Source organism: Protopterus annectens, chromosome 12.part0 (assembly GCF_019279795.1).
Source record: "Protopterus annectens isolate FY-2018-M chromosome 12.part0, PAN1.0, whole genome shotgun sequence".
Classification (NCBI taxonomy): domain Eukaryota; kingdom Metazoa; phylum Chordata; order Ceratodontiformes; family Protopteridae; genus Protopterus; species Protopterus annectens.
In genome coordinates this window covers 771,776,364-771,793,853 of record NC_056746.1, presented here as the reverse complement: position 1 = coordinate 771,793,853, position 17,490 = coordinate 771,776,364, and the positions used below count along the sequence as shown (strand labels likewise).

General features: G+C 42.6%; 1 protein-coding gene across 1 annotated transcript in view; it reads right to left on the bottom strand.

Moving 5' to 3' along the window:
• Positions 1-17,490, bottom strand: part of MAPK8IP3 (mitogen-activated protein kinase 8 interacting protein 3) — a 3,746,918-nt gene that overhangs the window by 3,170,824 nt on the left and 558,604 nt on the right. The window contains exon 3 of the mRNA XM_044088957.1: positions 2,505-2,575. Coding sequence (XP_043944892.1) covers positions 2,505-2,575 — 71 coding nt within the window. The remainder of the gene's footprint in view (positions 1-2,504; positions 2,576-17,490) is intronic.

Here is a 17,490-nt window from a genome sequence, read left to right as displayed (position 1 = left end):
GGATTACTCTACAGACACAACAAGTTCCTCTCTTCACCAACTAAACAAGTATTAGCACTATCTTACTTATTACCCTCTCTAATTTATGGTGCATCTTTACTAACTAACCTGCAGCCCTTCTTCAGAACAAAACTAGAAACTTGCTCTAACAAAACTGCCAAATTCGCTACAAATAGTCATAGGTTCATAGATTAGTACTAAGCTAACTGCCCTTGCGAGCCATTTTAAGCTTAGCCAATTATCGCTTGTGAGACTCAAACCCTGCACCTTGTGTTTGTAAGGCAAACACCTTAACCATTAGGCCACCCTCCCAACCCCAATCAATGTATGGGCTCGGATCCAATCCTCTGATCCGATTTAGCCACTGTTTTTAGGTGATGAAAGCCTACAAACTGTTGAGCTCCTCTCTACCCACAATGCCTCACTCCCAATTCTACTCATCACTGTATTGCCCTAAAAAAGTTACAATGGCTTGAATTCCCCCCCACTACCTACTCCTCCTCCTTCAGCTCACAACCGCGTATAAATTTATTTACAAACCACAAAACTGCCCTGCCCTTAGCTCCCTACTTACCCCCTATAACCTCATTAGGTCTTTGCGTTCTGAACATCAATATCTCCTTCAAGTTTATAAACCCAAATTACCAGCCTATTCCCAGGATACGGAATAACCTACCTACATTTATCCGGACAGAACAAAGCCCTTCCAACTTCACAACTGCACTGTACAATCATCTCCTCTGTAATTAGACATGTAATTGTTCTACTGCCTCCCCTGCCATAACCTAATTCTGCCAACCAAACCTTAATCTGTTCTTACTCAATCCTGCAAACTTTTATCTACTTAGTTCTTCCTCCTGCTCTCTCCAAACTCCTTAACTACCTTCCCCTCTTCTCTCCCTTCTTCCACATTCCTTCTAGTATCTTTTTTTCTTTTTCTACTTTCTACTGCCCTTCCTACATATTTTTCCTCCCTCTTCTTCAATTTTCCCTCTTCTCTCCAATTATTTTCTCCCCTATATTTATAAGTATTCCTCTTATTGTCTTTCTATCCGCACATTGTCCTGTTGTTTATCCTATGTAACACCTGAATTCTCTGGAATTTTTTGATGCTTATAACTGTTTAAAATTTGAACAGCTTCGTTTTGCCTAATATTATCATGACATTCTTCTATTCTCTGTACTATGAATATGTTGTATCTTTGCTGCTAGTATAACTGTTTTATTCAGTTTAGAAGATTGTTTTCTGTAAATTTTGTTAATTTCTTAATGCAATTTTCTTGATCTTCTGCAATTCATTTATATCTTGTTCTAAATAAATACATGCCCTCTGTGACTGACCAGACATGCAAAAGATACACCTGTCTACAACTACACCTCTGAGGTTATAGGAAATCTGCAAATGATGCAAGAGGACCCCATCACTGACTATATCAAATCCTACAGAGAAATCAAGCAGGCTCAGTAGTGAATAATAAGACTGATTCCTTGCAACTATGGCATGCTCCTAGATTAACTAATACGTCTCATTTTTAAGTAAGCATAAGGATGAGTCTGACACATGTGTGAACATCACATAGCAGAATGCGAGCATAACACAGTAGAATGCTTTCTCAAATAACAGTATGCCACATGCTTATCCACAAAAAAAAAAAAACATGTATAAATCATTTACGCCTTCCTGATCAATAGCAGCACCAGGAGAACAGAAAATAGAAGAACTGGACACACAGACTTCTGTTACTAGAATGAAGGAACAATAAGGGTAATAAATCCAGTGAAACATGGTATCACAATGACTAAATACACTATCCCAATAAAAAAGTCATATCTATGGTCTCCTATTGGGTTACTAGTCACATGTTCAACTCATGCTCACAGTCTGATTATTAAGTAATGATAAAAATATATACCCCTTAAATATCAGGCCAAAGAAAGACAAGCAAAAAGTAAAATAGTTTGTTTTTCTGCACTTTACAGGGTGCATGTAGGCAATTTATTTTCTGTACTTTACAGGGTGCATGTAGGCAATGTGTCTTTTATTTTACTTTATTTATCTGTTAACCAGGTTAGGGGACTAGTCCCAATGCCTTTTGCAACCATGACCTAGGCTTTTCAATGAATAAATTACTCTGCAAGTATATCACATTGTGAATATACTACACTTTGTATATGCTTAACTTACTTTGATGTTGTTTTGGCTGGAAACCTTAGCAGTACCTTCTACGTACTATGAACTCTACGTAATTACTTCAAACAATACTTTTTACATAATGTCAATGAAAATGACTATGAAACAAACACAAACTCTGTTTTGTATAGGTTAAATAGCTGAACACATCATTCATAAAATACACAAATTTAATTCACTTTCCCTAAAAACAAGCATCAGACTAAACCAAAAGGCACTCATGGCAAATGCACTGTTACAAGCAAGTTGAAAATATAAGCAGACACCAGAGTCAGAATGTTTCACAAATTTAACAGAAGATGAAATGTAGTACCTCTGTATGTCTTTGATGGAGTGCATTATAATCCTTCTTCAATTCTGCTTCACGCTCCTCTAGCCTAGAAACTAAAAGAAATATCACCACATTTAATTTATATAAAAACAGTTAAGAAATACACAAACAACAGTTTTGCCCTCAGTTTAAAGTCCAAATGAGCCTAGTATTTACTAACTAGATCTAGCCAAAACTGCTTATGAGTCTTTTAAAGTCATCCAGACATAACACATCTAGACGTGAAAGCAAATACAATGCAATTATTTATGAACTATGACACAGGATCACAGGATCATAGCAAGTTACTAAACTATTGGCCCTGAGGCCCTTATAAGCCAAGTTAAGAATTTAGCCTGTGTTTCGACAAGTCAGCACCGGATGCTCCTGTCCAGCAGGGACACAGGTGGAATCCCAGGGGTATATTTTCTATTCCCCATCCAGTTATCCAGGTTGTGCTTAAAAAGGGTTAATGAGGTACTCTTCTTGATGTGGAGAGGGAGTCTATTCCACAAAAGGGGGATTCTCTGAGACACAAATATGTACCGCCAGCAAGTCCTACTGATGCCACAGACCAGGTTGAGGTCATGCATACAGGTTACTCCAGTGGAGCTGGACTTGCAGATATGCAGCAGTTCCATCAAGGCGGGGTCTGAGATTGATTTGTATGACAGACAGAGGTCACCTCTGAGAAGTCTGTATGAGACTAAGTAGAGGAACAGGGCTTTTAGCCTATCTGTGTAGGGTAGATGTTTGCGGCCCTGGATTCTCCAGGTGAGGAACCTCTGTGGTCTCTCCAGCTGCTGAATGTGCTTTGTGATGTAGATGCTGAAAGGGGCATTGTACTCAAGAAGGAGTCTTATGAAGAATACAGGGACTTCCTTGTCCCTGCATGAGATACCCTTCCTAATAAGGTAGGCCATGTAGAAATCTTTCCGTACAACAGAGGCAATATGGTGGGCAAAAGTCAGGTTGCTATCAACCTGGCTGCCCAAATCCCTCACAACTGATTGCATGCTTAGGACTTTGTTATTAATGTGACAATTTGTGGGGATGTCACTCTCCCCAAACAGGATGATGATGCATTTTTTGGCATTCAGTTTGAGGCCATTTTTCTGGCACCAGTCATTTGCTTGGTGAGACTCTTTTGGAGGATGTCCACATCACTAGGGGAATTGATGACAGCACCCAGCTTGCAGTCATCTGCAACTTGGTCAGCCATAGCCTACTGATTTTGGCCTGCACCTCAGAAAATGTATATCCCAAACAACAAAGGCCCCAAGACCGATCTCTGGGGAAAGCAGTTCATTACAGGTCTACTGCTTAAGGTGGCTTCCCCTAATTTGACTAGGTGGGTTCTATCAGTGAGCCAGTTTGCTACCCATCTGGTAACATATGGATTGATGCCTAGTTGAGAGAGTTTATCTATTATACCCGAGTGGGGAATAGTATCGAAGGCCTTGGCCAGGTCAAGGTAGGCGGTGTGCACCATCTTCCCCTCATCCATGGCTTTGATGACTGTATCAAAGTCGTCGACCAAATTTAACAGGCATGACCTCCCTTTGACGAAGCCAAACTGTAAGGAATCGAGTGTTTGGAGGTTGTCAATATCCTTGTTAATGAGGTCCATGACAATCTGTTCCAGTGTCTTGCAGATCAGGCTAGTTAGGCTGATGGGTCTATAATTTCCTGAATCGGTGGACACTCCACCTTTGTGCAAAGGGGTAACACTGGCCGTCCTCCACTTGGCTGGGATGAAGCTGGTACTCAGGATTTGGTTGAATAGTGTGCCTAATCGTGCTGCACGTTCCTGCCTGAGTTCATGTAGGATGCAGCCTGGGATGTTACTGGGTCCTATGGAGGCTGTATTTTTTTGCCTTTGAGAGGGCAGTGATGACTTGCTCACTAGAGAGAAGGGGAGGGGGGGCAGATGCTGGGGATGTCCTGATTTACTGATGAGGGGGCAAATTCTGAGCAGATCTGAGTGATTCCTTTGAGACTGCACACATATGTTAAGAAGGCCTTATGACTGCCTTTAGTAGATGTGGCCAGTCTGTACTCGAAGTTTACTTTGGAGGATTTCATCAGTGCTCTTATTTGCTTGTTCAGGCTAATGAGAGATTGCTTCCAATTAGGCACCTGTTCCTTCTTGGTCCTGGACAGCAATGCTTTCCTTTTATTATAGTTTATTTACTGCAGATGTCCACCAGACAGGTTTACTCTTCCTTGAGGAGGAGGAGGAGGATTTTCTCCTGTTGGGTATTCCTGATTCCATGCAGCTATAAAAATGCTCATATAGTACTTTGGTGTAGGTTTGGACATGTGTGCCACTTCCTGTGGAGGGGGTTGTGAAGCTGTTTATGCCTTTCCTCAGGAGGTTGTAATCAGCTCTGGAGAAGTTTTTTTTGTTTGACCCTAGATTGGGGGGGGGCTTTGAAAGTGATTACTTTGTGGTCAGATCTTACCAGGGAGGATGACACTGTAGGGATGCCGCAATGGTTACTCATGTTGCTTAATACGAAGTCCAAGATATTATCACCTCTTGTGGGGGTGTCAACTAGCTGATCCAAGGCATTTGCATTGATGAAATCAAGGAATCTCTGGTCCCAGGCTTTGAAGCAAGTTTCTGTGACTGCAAAATGTCAGCATCTTCCAGGGTTAAGAATGCTTACAATGAGTGCAGTTTCATGTTTAGACACCTAGCATTTAACAGCATGATCTTTAATTTGCATTTTGATTAAATTTTCATGTTGGTAGTTTTGACCTCAAGGCATTGCCTAAAAAGGCACTATGGGGGGCAAGAGCCTTTGCCAGAAGCCTGAAGCCCAAGGGAGACAGATGCATGCCATCTCTGCAAAGCATTGTGGTCTGTCAATCATGTCTTTCCAGGCTGTCAGATACTGGATCTCCTTGAAATGGCAAGCCAATTGTTAAATTCAGCCATTTTCCTTTTGTATTGAGGCATCATTCTAGGTAACAGTAAAATGCTAAATGCAACACAACAAAAGGCAGCACAGCACACAAACGGAGCCCAGGAATAACGTGTCGAAGCAAAAACAAGTAAAATCAATCACCATAAGCACATTCTCCCTGGCAATGAGGCTAAAGAGACTCCAACTGCATAAAATGTTAAAAATTCCAATACGCTGACACTCCACCTCTATCGGAAAATATAACCAACAGCTCGGATATGTAAAAACACACAGCTTTATTCCAGAACGACAAAAAGTGAGCGCTTTCGCCAATAGGCTTCTTCAGACTTTACAAATAGCACTCATGTGATACATTTTAAATACACCTCCCTTTACAATGATTGGTTAAACAACATTTCAAATTAATTAGTTAAATATTAAATATCTAGAAAGAATAAAATTTAATCAAATACATGAATAAATATTGCACCATTAAAATTACATATATATATACACCTAACTAAAATAAGTATATAAATCTAACTATTATAATGTCACGAGGATATTCAGTGAAGTGTATAAGCACCTATTAATACTTATATATATACTAGCAGAAGCAAGTATACACACATATAACTTAAAAAACATAACATAAAAATTAATTATTTGGGTCTGAAGATCCTTCTGTTCTTCAAAACAGGTTTAATTTGAACTTTGTCGTTCAAACCTGGTGGTTCATCTGCTTTCAGCCTAATTATCCATCTGACTTCACATTCAAGTGTCAAACTAATAACATCGCCCCCTCTAAAACTAGTATATATAGATTGAAGGACGCTAAATTTAAATGTGTGGTGTGATCCTGCTGTCTGATGGTGTTTAGCTAAAGCATTCACATCTGAACCTATCCTAATCTGATAGTTGTGTTCTCTAATGCGTTCTTTCAATGCCCTGTTGGTCTTGCCAACATAAAATGAAGGGCATGTAACGCACCTTGCCAGGTAAACAACATTTTTACTATTACAGTTGGTATTAGTATGAAAATAAAACCTGTAATTAGTAACTGGATGTACAAACATTATTTCTTCATTAATATAGCCACAGTGATTACACGTGCCACAGGGCATCATATTCCTATCTTTATTAACAACCACTCGTTCAAAATTCACATTTTTGGGTTTACATAACAACCTTTTTAGGTTGGGTTTGTTTTTAAAAGCCAAACTAGGCTTTGGACCTACCATTTTACCAATCTCTCTATCAGATAGTAGAATGTCCCAGTGTTTATTGTACATTTCTCTAACTGATTTACTGATGAGGGGGCAAATTCTGAGCAGATCTGAGTGATTCCTTTGAGACTGCACACATATGTTAAGAAGGCCTTATGACTGCCTTTAGTAGATGTGGCCAGTCTGTACTCGAAGTTTACTTTGGAGGATTTCATCAGTGCTCTTATTTGCTTGTTCAGGCTAATGAGAGATTGCTTCCAATTAGGCACCTGTTCCTTCTTGGTCCTGGGCAGCAATGCTTTCCTTTTATTATAGTTTATTTACTGCAGATGTCCACCAGACAGGTTTACTCTTCCTTGAGGAGGAGGAGGATTTTCTCCTGTTGGGTATTCCTGATTCCATGCAGCTATAAAAATGCTCATATAGTACTTTGGTGTAGGTTTGGACATGTGTGCCACTTCCTGTGGAGGGGGTTGTGAAGCTGTTTATGCCTTTCCTCAGGAGGTTGTAATCAGCTCTGGAGAAGTTTTTTTTGTTTGACCCTAGATTGGGGGGGGGCTTTGAAAGTGATTACTTTGTGGTCAGATCTTACCAGGGAGGATGACACTGTAGGGATGCCGCAATGGTTACTCATGTTGCTTAATACGAAGTCCAAGATATTATCACCTCTTGTGGGGGTGTCAACTAGCTGATCCAAGGCATTTGCATTGATGAAATCAAGGAATCTCTGGTCCCAGGCTTTGAAGCAAGTTTCTGTGACTGCAAAATGTCAGCATCTTCCAGGGTTAAGAATGCTTACAATGAGTGCAGTTTCATGTTTAGACATCTAGCATTTAACAGCATGATCTTTAATTTGCATTTTGATGAAATTTTCATGTTGGTAGTTTTGACCTCAAGGCATTGCCTAAAAAGGCACTATGGGGGGCAAGAGCCTTTGCCAGAAGCCTGAAGCCCAAGGGAGACAGATGCATGCCATCTCTACAAAGCATTGTGGTCTGTCAATCATGTCTTTCCAGGCTGTCAGATACTGGATCTCCTTGAAATGGCAAGCCAATTGTTAAATTCAGCCATTTTCCTTTTGTATCGAGGCATCATTCTAGGTAACAGTAAAATGCTGCTTAAGGCTTGGAACATACCTGCCTAGGACAGATATTGAGCAAGGTTGATCATGTCTGTCTTCATATAGTCCAGGGAGGTACGTCTCAAATCATTCATGTCAACAAGGACTATGACAAGTCACAACAGTACCTGTTGTTGAGACACTTGACTGCATGGGATATATGGCTGATTCTGGCACCTGACAAACAATTAACCATGACTTTCTCTTATCCAGTCTGGTGAGGGGCACATCTATGTGTCTCACAATGGAATCTCCTATGACTAATATCTTGGGTTTATATTTAGGCCTTAGTGGTTATGAGACACAGGTGTGTGGTGTGGTGAGCAGTGGAGTTTGCGTGTGTTTTTACCTCGGAGGTCTGTTTTGTTTGGGTATGTTTTTGTTGAGGACCTCCATATATGTTGGTGTGTGTTGTGTAGGTGTGGGTGGTGTCTGAGGTGTGGCGTTGTGTTGACAACCTTCTCAGTGCCAGATATACTGGCTTGTGAGGGAGAACATAGACTCTAGGTTCTTAATATAAATGCATCTCTCACAAATTGTGTTCCTAGGTGGTAGAGTACAGGGTTGTTCATGTACAGGAGGCAGTTGCTACGCTGTCTCAGGATGTCCATATCAACCAGACTGTCAGGAGAAACTGTAGGAAACTGTTCATACATACTTGTCAGAATCTGAAGGAGAGAGGCCAGAGAGAGCTAAGGGGGTAAATGGTGGAAGGTCTAAGAAGACTACTACTAGGTGATCACACAAGCGCTACTAAGGGAAAAATTGCAGCTGGAATACTTCGCAATGGGATAAAAACAGTGCAGCTGTGGTGTGTAACATGTAAACAAGCCCATGCCAGCTCAAATGTGGGGTTTAAATACAACAAAAAATAGAAGTTTCTAGTAACACAAAAATCTAGCCAATCCTACTAATCCCTGTTTTACCACCTTGTGCCAGACAAAGTCGAGGCAGCCCTGCTATTCTCACTAGTAGAGGAGTTAGGCCTCTACCAACATAAGATGGCTGCCAGAAACACGGGGGCAAACACAAGATGGCTGCCAGAAACACAGAAGGCTAAAAACAAAAACAGCTCTGGATGCAGCAAACCTTGTATCCAGACTTTGCTATTCAATTAAAGGGTAAGATCACAGTGAAATTCACAAAAAAGCACAGATTAACCACTTACAGATAAAAACAGAACAGTATGAAAAAATACAGTTAAACAGTAATGAATTGCAGTAAATAGCAATGAAATACAGTTAAACAGTAAATAAATGTAGTAAAATGCAATTGGACAGTAACGAATTGCAGTAAATAGCAACAAAATACAGTTAAACAGTAATGAAATGCAGTTAATCAGTAAATTGCTTTAAAACAGTGCAAATGTGATAAATTAGCTCACAATCACAACAGTAAAAAACAGCTCAAATTAAAGCACCAGTTCAGTAGAATACTGTCCACCTGTTAGACAAAACAAGTCTCATACAGAAACATCTGTCATGTATCTTGACTACAGTTTAAATGAAAACTCCACCCTTTCCTACAGTTTAATTCAATCCTAGGTTTCTTTTCTCCCTATAATATGCTTCCAGTATTGTGTAGGTACCAGAAAACTGCTTGTACTTCTTAAATATTTTATTTCCTTGCACTGGAATGAAAGGAAGGGAAAACCCACCTACTTTTTTTAAGTTTAATTTCTCACATACTTTGCAGAGGAATTTGATATATCATAGACACAGTTAATGTAGTTTACCTTGTCAGGTACTGCTGTCAATCTTAGATGGGCAATTATCCTGCTAATGACACGAACACAGCAGCTGATATAAAAAAGACAGAAAGCTGTGGAACTGTTTTACACTGTTTTTATTGCAGAGATGAGGAGAACTTAACACTCCCTTTACACAGCAAAACAAAGCAATTAGATCAATCAGGGGTTTAAAGGTGCAGTGGTTAACTAGGTGCACTAATAATGTTCACAAAAAGATCTTTTATGCTTTTTTGTGACATCTCCTCAGAGTGGGATGCATATGTGGTACACTCAGATCCATAGCAAGAGATTCCCACTGAGTTTTGTAGTCCACAAAGTAAATGTGACCACTGAAACATCCATCCACAACCCCTTTTTCCCATTTTTGGACATGGGGTCAGGGTGTCACTTCAACAGTGACAATCTGGAGCCAAGACTTACACTGTCTAACCCTGCTGCTGTAGTTCTTCCACACCTCACACTCGCACGCACACTCACAGCTATGGTCAATTTAGAATGTCCGATCCATTTACTGCATGACTTTGGAATGTGGGAGAAAACCGGAGCACCCAGGAAACCCACGCAAACATGGTGAGAACATGCAGACACACAGAAGGCACCCCAGCTGAGAACAGAACCTATAATATACAGAGAATGTCCAAGATAAAACAGTAAAGCTAGTGGAAGGTCCAACCAAACAAATTATGAAACAGAAAAAACAAACAGATGAACCAGCCAACTCAGTCAAAGGCAAGTAAAACTTCTTTTTATCCAATATAAAGTGGTAAGTGCTTTCTCATCTAGGACGCCTCATCAGACCATAACATCAAACTAAAACGTCAACCCTTACATAATAAATTCAATAAAACAATTAAAAACAATTAAAAGCAACAGCAAACAAATAATGATTGAAGGGGTGCGTCAGAGTCCCCAGCTGTCCATAACCCTGAGAGGTCTTAAGGAAGGACATGCACAGTAGAACCAAATGAAGTAGAAGCCCTAGATATCAAATCCAACTTGTAATGTGTTACAAAGGTATGGAGGTTTGACCAAGTGGCAGCAGCACAAATGTCATTCAAAGAAGTTCTAGCCCAGAATGCCGAAGAGATAGCCACCGTCCTAACAGAATTAACTTTAATAGGCTTGGGAAAATCCTTCTGATTGTCTTCATAAATGAGAGCTATACAAGAAGCTATCCAACATGAAACTGATGCTTTGGAAATGGCCCTGCCTTTTCTGGTCTGAGAGAAGACTATGAAAAGTTGATCTGACTTTTGAAAATCTTAAGTCCTCTTCAAATAGAAACGTAACTGCCTATGTACTTCCAGGCAATGTATTTGATACTCTCCTTTGTTCGAAAAATTGGGGAAAAAAGATGGGACGTTGAATAGACTGATTAAGGTTAGTTTCCGAAGCTACTTTAGGAATGAATGAAGGATTGGTCCTGAGAGAGACCCCTATTCTTGTGAAAAATGATAAAGGGAGGCTTTATGCTAAGAGCCTGCAATTCTGATACCCTCTTGGCAAAGGTAATAGCCACCAAAAAGGTAATCTTCCAAGACAGAAATGTAATATCACACTTTGCTGCAAGTCTGAAGGGAGGTAGTGTCAGGGACTGCAAAACCAAAGTAAGATCCCAAGGATGGTACGGATCTTTGAAAGGAGGCCTGAGCAAGAACACCACCTTAAGAAAGGCCTTGCAGACCCTAGAAGAAAACATGGGACTATCACTTAGATGAAAGTCAGAAATAGCAGCCAGTTGAAGCTTCATTGTTGAAAAGCTCTCTCCTTGTTGGAACATAGAGGAAAGGAATGACAATGTCCGGAACCAGAGTGAAAAAGGGATCAATGTCCTGTTGATGAGCCCAAAAAGAGAACCTCTTCCATTTGCTGAAATACACCTTTTTAGTGGAAGGTTTCTGAGATGCCAAAATAATGTCCTTCATCAGAGAAGGCAGCTTAACCTGACAATCACTGGAACTGGAGGTACCACGCTGTTAGCCTCAGGGATATTGGGTTGGGAGGAGGAAGCCCCCATGGGTAGGAGACGAGATCCTGGACTGGATCTAATATCCAGGGTGGATATTTAAGATAAGACAAGAGGAGGAAGAACCACGTCTGACAAGGCCAGAAGGGGGCAATAAAGATGAAGTGAGCCTTCAGGCGACAGGCTTTCTGTAAAACCTTAGGAATGAGGGGCATTGGGGGATAGGCATATATGAGTCTCGGTGGCCAGTCATGAATTAAGAGCATCCCTGGGTGACTCCCCCAGTAGGGGGATCAGGGCAAAGTATTTGCTGCATTTGTGATTGGCTGGGGATGCAAACAGATCGCAGCATAGAATATCCTATCGGTCGAAAATCCGGCTTGCCACTGTCCGTTTCAGGGACCACTCATGGGGACTCGGGATAGACCTGCTGAGCTTGTCTGCCAGCACACTGAAATTGCCGGGGATATGTGTTGCAATAAGAAAGTGCCTGGAGGACATCGCCCATTCCAAAACTCTCATGGCCTCTCTGCACAGCTGGTATGATCATGTCCCCCTTTGCTTGTTGATGTACCAGACTACTGCCATGTTGTTTGTCTGAATTGCTACAGTCCCGAAGTTCTGGAAGGTTTACAATGATAGGAGGACAGCTCACATCTCTAGGACGTTGATGTACAACTTGGTCTCTGAGGGGGAACCACATGCCTTGGACCGTCCTTTCTTGAAACTGCCCCCCACCCCCACCCCAACAGGAGGCATCCATGGTCACCGTGGCTTGGGGTTGTGGAAGACAAAAAGTTCTCCCCAGCAGAAGATCCTTGGACCGGAGCCACCACACTAAGTGATGCTGGCAGACTCGAGATATTCAGATTGGCATGGACATAGGGTAAAGGTGAGCAGACCAGTGTATCGCAAGGGTCCAGAGAAGCACCCCACATGTGATACCTGGCAAGGGGAATCAACTGAATAGCCGCTGCCATTGACCCAAGGGCTTGAAGAATTAGATGGACAGGGACACCGTCCCAATCCAGGAGGAGAACATGTCTACCCTGAGCAGGGAAAGAGCTGCAGTCTCTGACAACATGTCCAGATGAACTCATATGAATTCTAGCCACTGACATGGAGCAAGGTGTGACTTGGGAATGTAAACAGCATTGCCCAGATCGCGAAATAGACAGAGTGAAATCTGTAGCTAGAGAGAGAAGATGCTTTGTGAGAGCCGTGAGGAGCCAATCATCCAGGTACAGAAAGACCTGAAAGCCCTGCAGCTGGAGATGGGCTGCTACCACTGCCATATATTTGGTGAACACCCGGGGGGGTGAGACCGAAGGGCAGGGCACTGAACTGATAATGATTGGCACAGGAATCTCCTGCAATGCCTTTCAATTGGTTTGTGATAGTACACATCCTTGAGATCTGTCGAGCACATCCAATCATCCTTGTGCAGAAGTGGAAGGATGGACTGAACAATGACCATCCAGAACTTTGACTTCTTGACATATAAATTCAACTTGCTGAGGTCCAGAATGAGATGCAGGTCTCCTCTTTTTGGGCACTAAAAAGAAACAAGACTAAGTATCAGATCCTTGTTGTCCTGTTGGGATCTTCTAGACGGTTCTTTTTTGAAGGAGGTCTTGAACATCTGTGAGAACTAACTCCCTTTGGTGGGGTGGGGTGTCTTGGGGTGATTTTTGAATTGGAGGGGGTGACTGAAGGGTATAAAGTATCCCTGGGACACATTGTTTACCACCCACTGGTCTGAGGTAATATCAGCCCAAGCAAGGTGGTGCAATGACATATGACCCCCGACTGCCTCCAGGGCTGGACAGTTAGGCAGCGCTTTAAGAAAGCTGTGGGGGTTGCTCTGAGAAGGGTTCTCAGAAGCCCTGATTCTGTGGACCTCCTCTGCCTCTGGGCTGGCGTCTGCTATCAAATCCCCTTCCCCGGATGGAAGAAGAGGATTTCTGAGGAGCATCTTGGAAGGAAGACTGCTTTCTGAGGAACCATAGCTTTTTACTACCCCTCTGAATCTTGGAGAAGGAACATTGAAGAACAGAAAACTTGATCCCTACTGAGGACAAGGTCTTTCACTCCTGCTCACTGTGGGTCAGTGTTTCCTTGACCAAAGAACCAAATAGAGTAGATCCCTCCAACGGGGCATTGGTAAAGGACGCCTTGAAGGTGTCCACAAACCCTCAAAGGCGAAGCCAGGCATGACGCCTAATAGCAATGCCTGTACCTGCCGCTTATGAGGTTGCCTCAACCATGTTCGAGATCAACCTTATTGAGGCATTAATAAGGGAAGTTGGAGAATTTTGGAAACACCAGTTTAAGGCTCTCCAGAGGCAACAACTCTGAAAGGGAAGAGGAAAGTTCCAATACCAAATCCCTTTGCAGCCATGTGAAATGTGCCATATAATTCACAGTCCTCAGTCTGAAGGTAGCTGAGGCATGCATGTGCTTCCCAAAATGGTCAATCCCCCATGACTCTCTACTAAGTTAACACATACATCACACCACATAGAACACATAGTTCCCCGGATCACACACCACGACACCTCTCATATAGCAACACAAAACACACACCCACTTTTGCTAAGGCTCTCAATAAAAAGCTGCCCAAACAACAAGACCTCTGAGGTAGAAACGCAAGCAACCATCTCATCCAAACATAATCCACAAGACACATAGCCCACATAAACAGTGTGCCACTCAGCCTAAGCCCCTACGGCAAAACATTTTACTCAATACACTATTCATAGGTAACTCAATAGTAAGGTACACTGATGTCCCGCTCACTAGGTTGAATAAGGAAAAAGTTACGGTCAGCTCCCTGGTGGGTGCCAGGATTCGCCACATAATGCATGCACTTGGGTCGCTCCACAACAAGTACAAATATGACTCTGTCATTGTCCATGTTGGTGTAAATGACCTAAGACATACCTCCCCGGACTAGATGAAAAGAGACATGGAGGAGCTCTCGGATCTTGTAGCCTAGGCAGGTATGACCTTAGCCCTGAGTAGCATCCTACCATCGACCAGAATGATACCACAGTACAAGCAGAAAATGAATGACTTCAACAACTGGCTAAGTTTCTGGTGTCATTCAAAGGGGATCCAGTATCTGTCTGCCTGGGAAGACATGATTGACAGACCTCGATGCTTTGCCAGAGATGGCCTGCATCTGTCACCCCTGGGATTCCGGATACTGGCCAAGGCTCTTGCCACCCCAATAGTGCCTTTTTTAGGCAATGGCCTAAAGATAAATTTACCATCATAAAAACTGCAAGCAAACGCAACCTAAGGGTTATGCTACTCAACACTCGAAGTCTAAATCTCAAAATGCACTCGCTCGAGTCACTCCTTAAACTGGAGAACTTCGACCTCTGTGAAGTAACAGAGACCCGGTTCAAGGCTCCAGAGAGCACCCCAGTGCTACCAGGCCACAATGCATATCAAACCTTTTGGCCCCTAAATCTGGAACGAAGCCCTAAAGGAGGTATGGACTGAAGCTCCAAAAGCGGTGGTGTATCCATCTTCACAAAAGATAAGCACACCCCCAGACTAGTTGCCAAACATAACGCATCACAGATACTTCAGGTACAACTAACACTGGATAAAACTGCAATCCAGATTGTAGCCTGCTGCAGATCCCCCACAATGTCCCAAGACTCCCAGTCCACATTCCTGAACACTCTGGAAAGCATTAAGGTTCAACCTAATACCCTTATACTGGGAGACTTTGACTACCCCTCCATTAGCTGGGAAAATTACTACTGTTCCAACTCATTTGCCCAACGATTTCTGGAATTCATTAATTCCAGTGCCCTGAACCAACTCATTCTCACCCCTAACAGAGGTAGAAACATTCTCAACCTGGTCATTACAAACATGGGGACCGCTGCTCTACACCAGTAATCAACTCCTCCCCGGTTAGATCTGACCACAAGTTAATCACAGTCGACATCCAAATCCCACCCTCACCCCCCCCCCCCCCCCATGAAGGAAACTACAGTGAAGAACTTCTCCAAAGCCAATTTTGAGCTTCTAAACACAGAAGTGACAAACTTCATGTCATCCATGCAAATGGGGAATGGGTGTATGGCTGCTGAATCATACACCAAGGCACTGTATGAGCAAGTGCACGGATCGGGCCATACCAAATAGAACCAAGATCCTGTCCTCCAAAAAAAAAAAGAAGCCAATCTGGTGGTCCTCTGCCATTAACAAACTCTACAACAGAAGGAAAAAACTGTTGCAGAAAAGGGTAAAGTCCCAAGACTGGAAAAATTCCCTTGTAAATTTAAGCAAAAAACTGAGATCCCTCATCAAATCCTCCAAAGCTAGTTACCAAAACAAAATTGCTACAGATACTAAAGATAACCACAAGACATTCTTTAGCTATGTCAAGAATCTGCATAACAATATGCAGATGTGTTCTGAGCTACTGCACAATGGCACCACCTATAATGAACCAAGTGCAAACTTTACCCTCTCTTCGCCCCCTAAAGGGCCCATCCTAATACCAAAGGAATGCGAAATCCCTAATATCACAGCTGCACAGGTAAAAACTGCACATTCCAAAGCCAAAAATATAGCTTCCATGGGACCTGATAATATACCTGGCTGTGTTCTACACGAATTATAAAGGGAACTGGCACCACATCTGAGTGCCTTGTTCCACCACAGCCACACTTCAGGCTTTGTTCCCACTGAATGATGCACTGCTACAGTCATTCCACTCCAGAAAGGGGGAGTGACTACTGACCTTGGAAACTACTGCCTCATCAGCCTGACAAGCCTGATCTGTAAGACCATGGAGCACATCATTATGGACCTTATAAGTACGGATATAGGGAACCTTCAAACCCTAGACCCCACGCAGTTTGGGTTTGTGAAGGGCAAATCATGTCTGCTCAACCTGATAGACTTCTTCAAATCTGTCACCAGAGCAGTGGATGAAGGCAAGGTAGTCCATACAACCTACCTCGATATAGCCAAGGCCTTCGACACCATCCCCAACACAGGGACTATTGATAGACTCACTAACCTAGGCATTAACCCATACATCATAAGATGGGTTGCCAATTGGTTCACAGTGAAAGTAGCGGACTTCAAATCTGACTACCTGGCAATTACAAGTGGAGTTCCACAGCGATCTGTTCTGGGTCCTCTCCTGTTTGGCATCTACTTCTCTGAAATTCAGGCCAATAGAAAGGGACTCTGGTTAACCAAATTCGTGGCTGACTGCAATGTGGGAGCTATTACTGATTCTCAAGCTGATGTAGACATCCTACAGAAAGACCTCACAGAGACCAACAACTGGTGCCAGAGCCATGTTCTTAAGCTCAATGCTAAAAAGTGCATCGGCATTTCCTTTGGGAAAAACATAGTGCCCACGTACTACCACATCGAAGCTAGCCCACTTAACTCCCAAGGTGTGATAAGAGATCTACGGACACAGGTAGATAGCAACCTCTCCTTCGACAACCATGTTGTCACTGTTAGAAAGTCCTTCTACGTGGCACACCGTTACAAAAGGTTTCTCATCCAGGAAGAAAGAAGTCATAATCCCTCTCTACTCGTCCGTCATTAGACCCATTATGGAGTACAATGCCCCATTTGGCATGTACCTCACTAGACACCTACAACTGGACAGGCCAAAAATTCCTCACAAAGAGGATCCTAGGACTCAAACACATGCCCTATACAGAAACACTCAAAAAACTCCAGCTTTACTCCATCTCATATCAACTACTTAGAGGCTATTGCTGCTTGACATACAAAACCATGTCTGACCCAGTGTTGCTAGACATGCTTCATCTGCAAAACTCCCAATCCCTCCACACCACACGCTCCAAAGACCTCAACCTTATCACCACAATAAAAAGAACTTGCTGGAGGGACAGGTTCCTAACCCAGAGACTTCCAATACTCTGGAATAAACCCCCCATTCATGTCAAGCAGAGCACCTCACTAGCCCTCTTCAAGAAAAATCTTGATAAGTGGATGGGA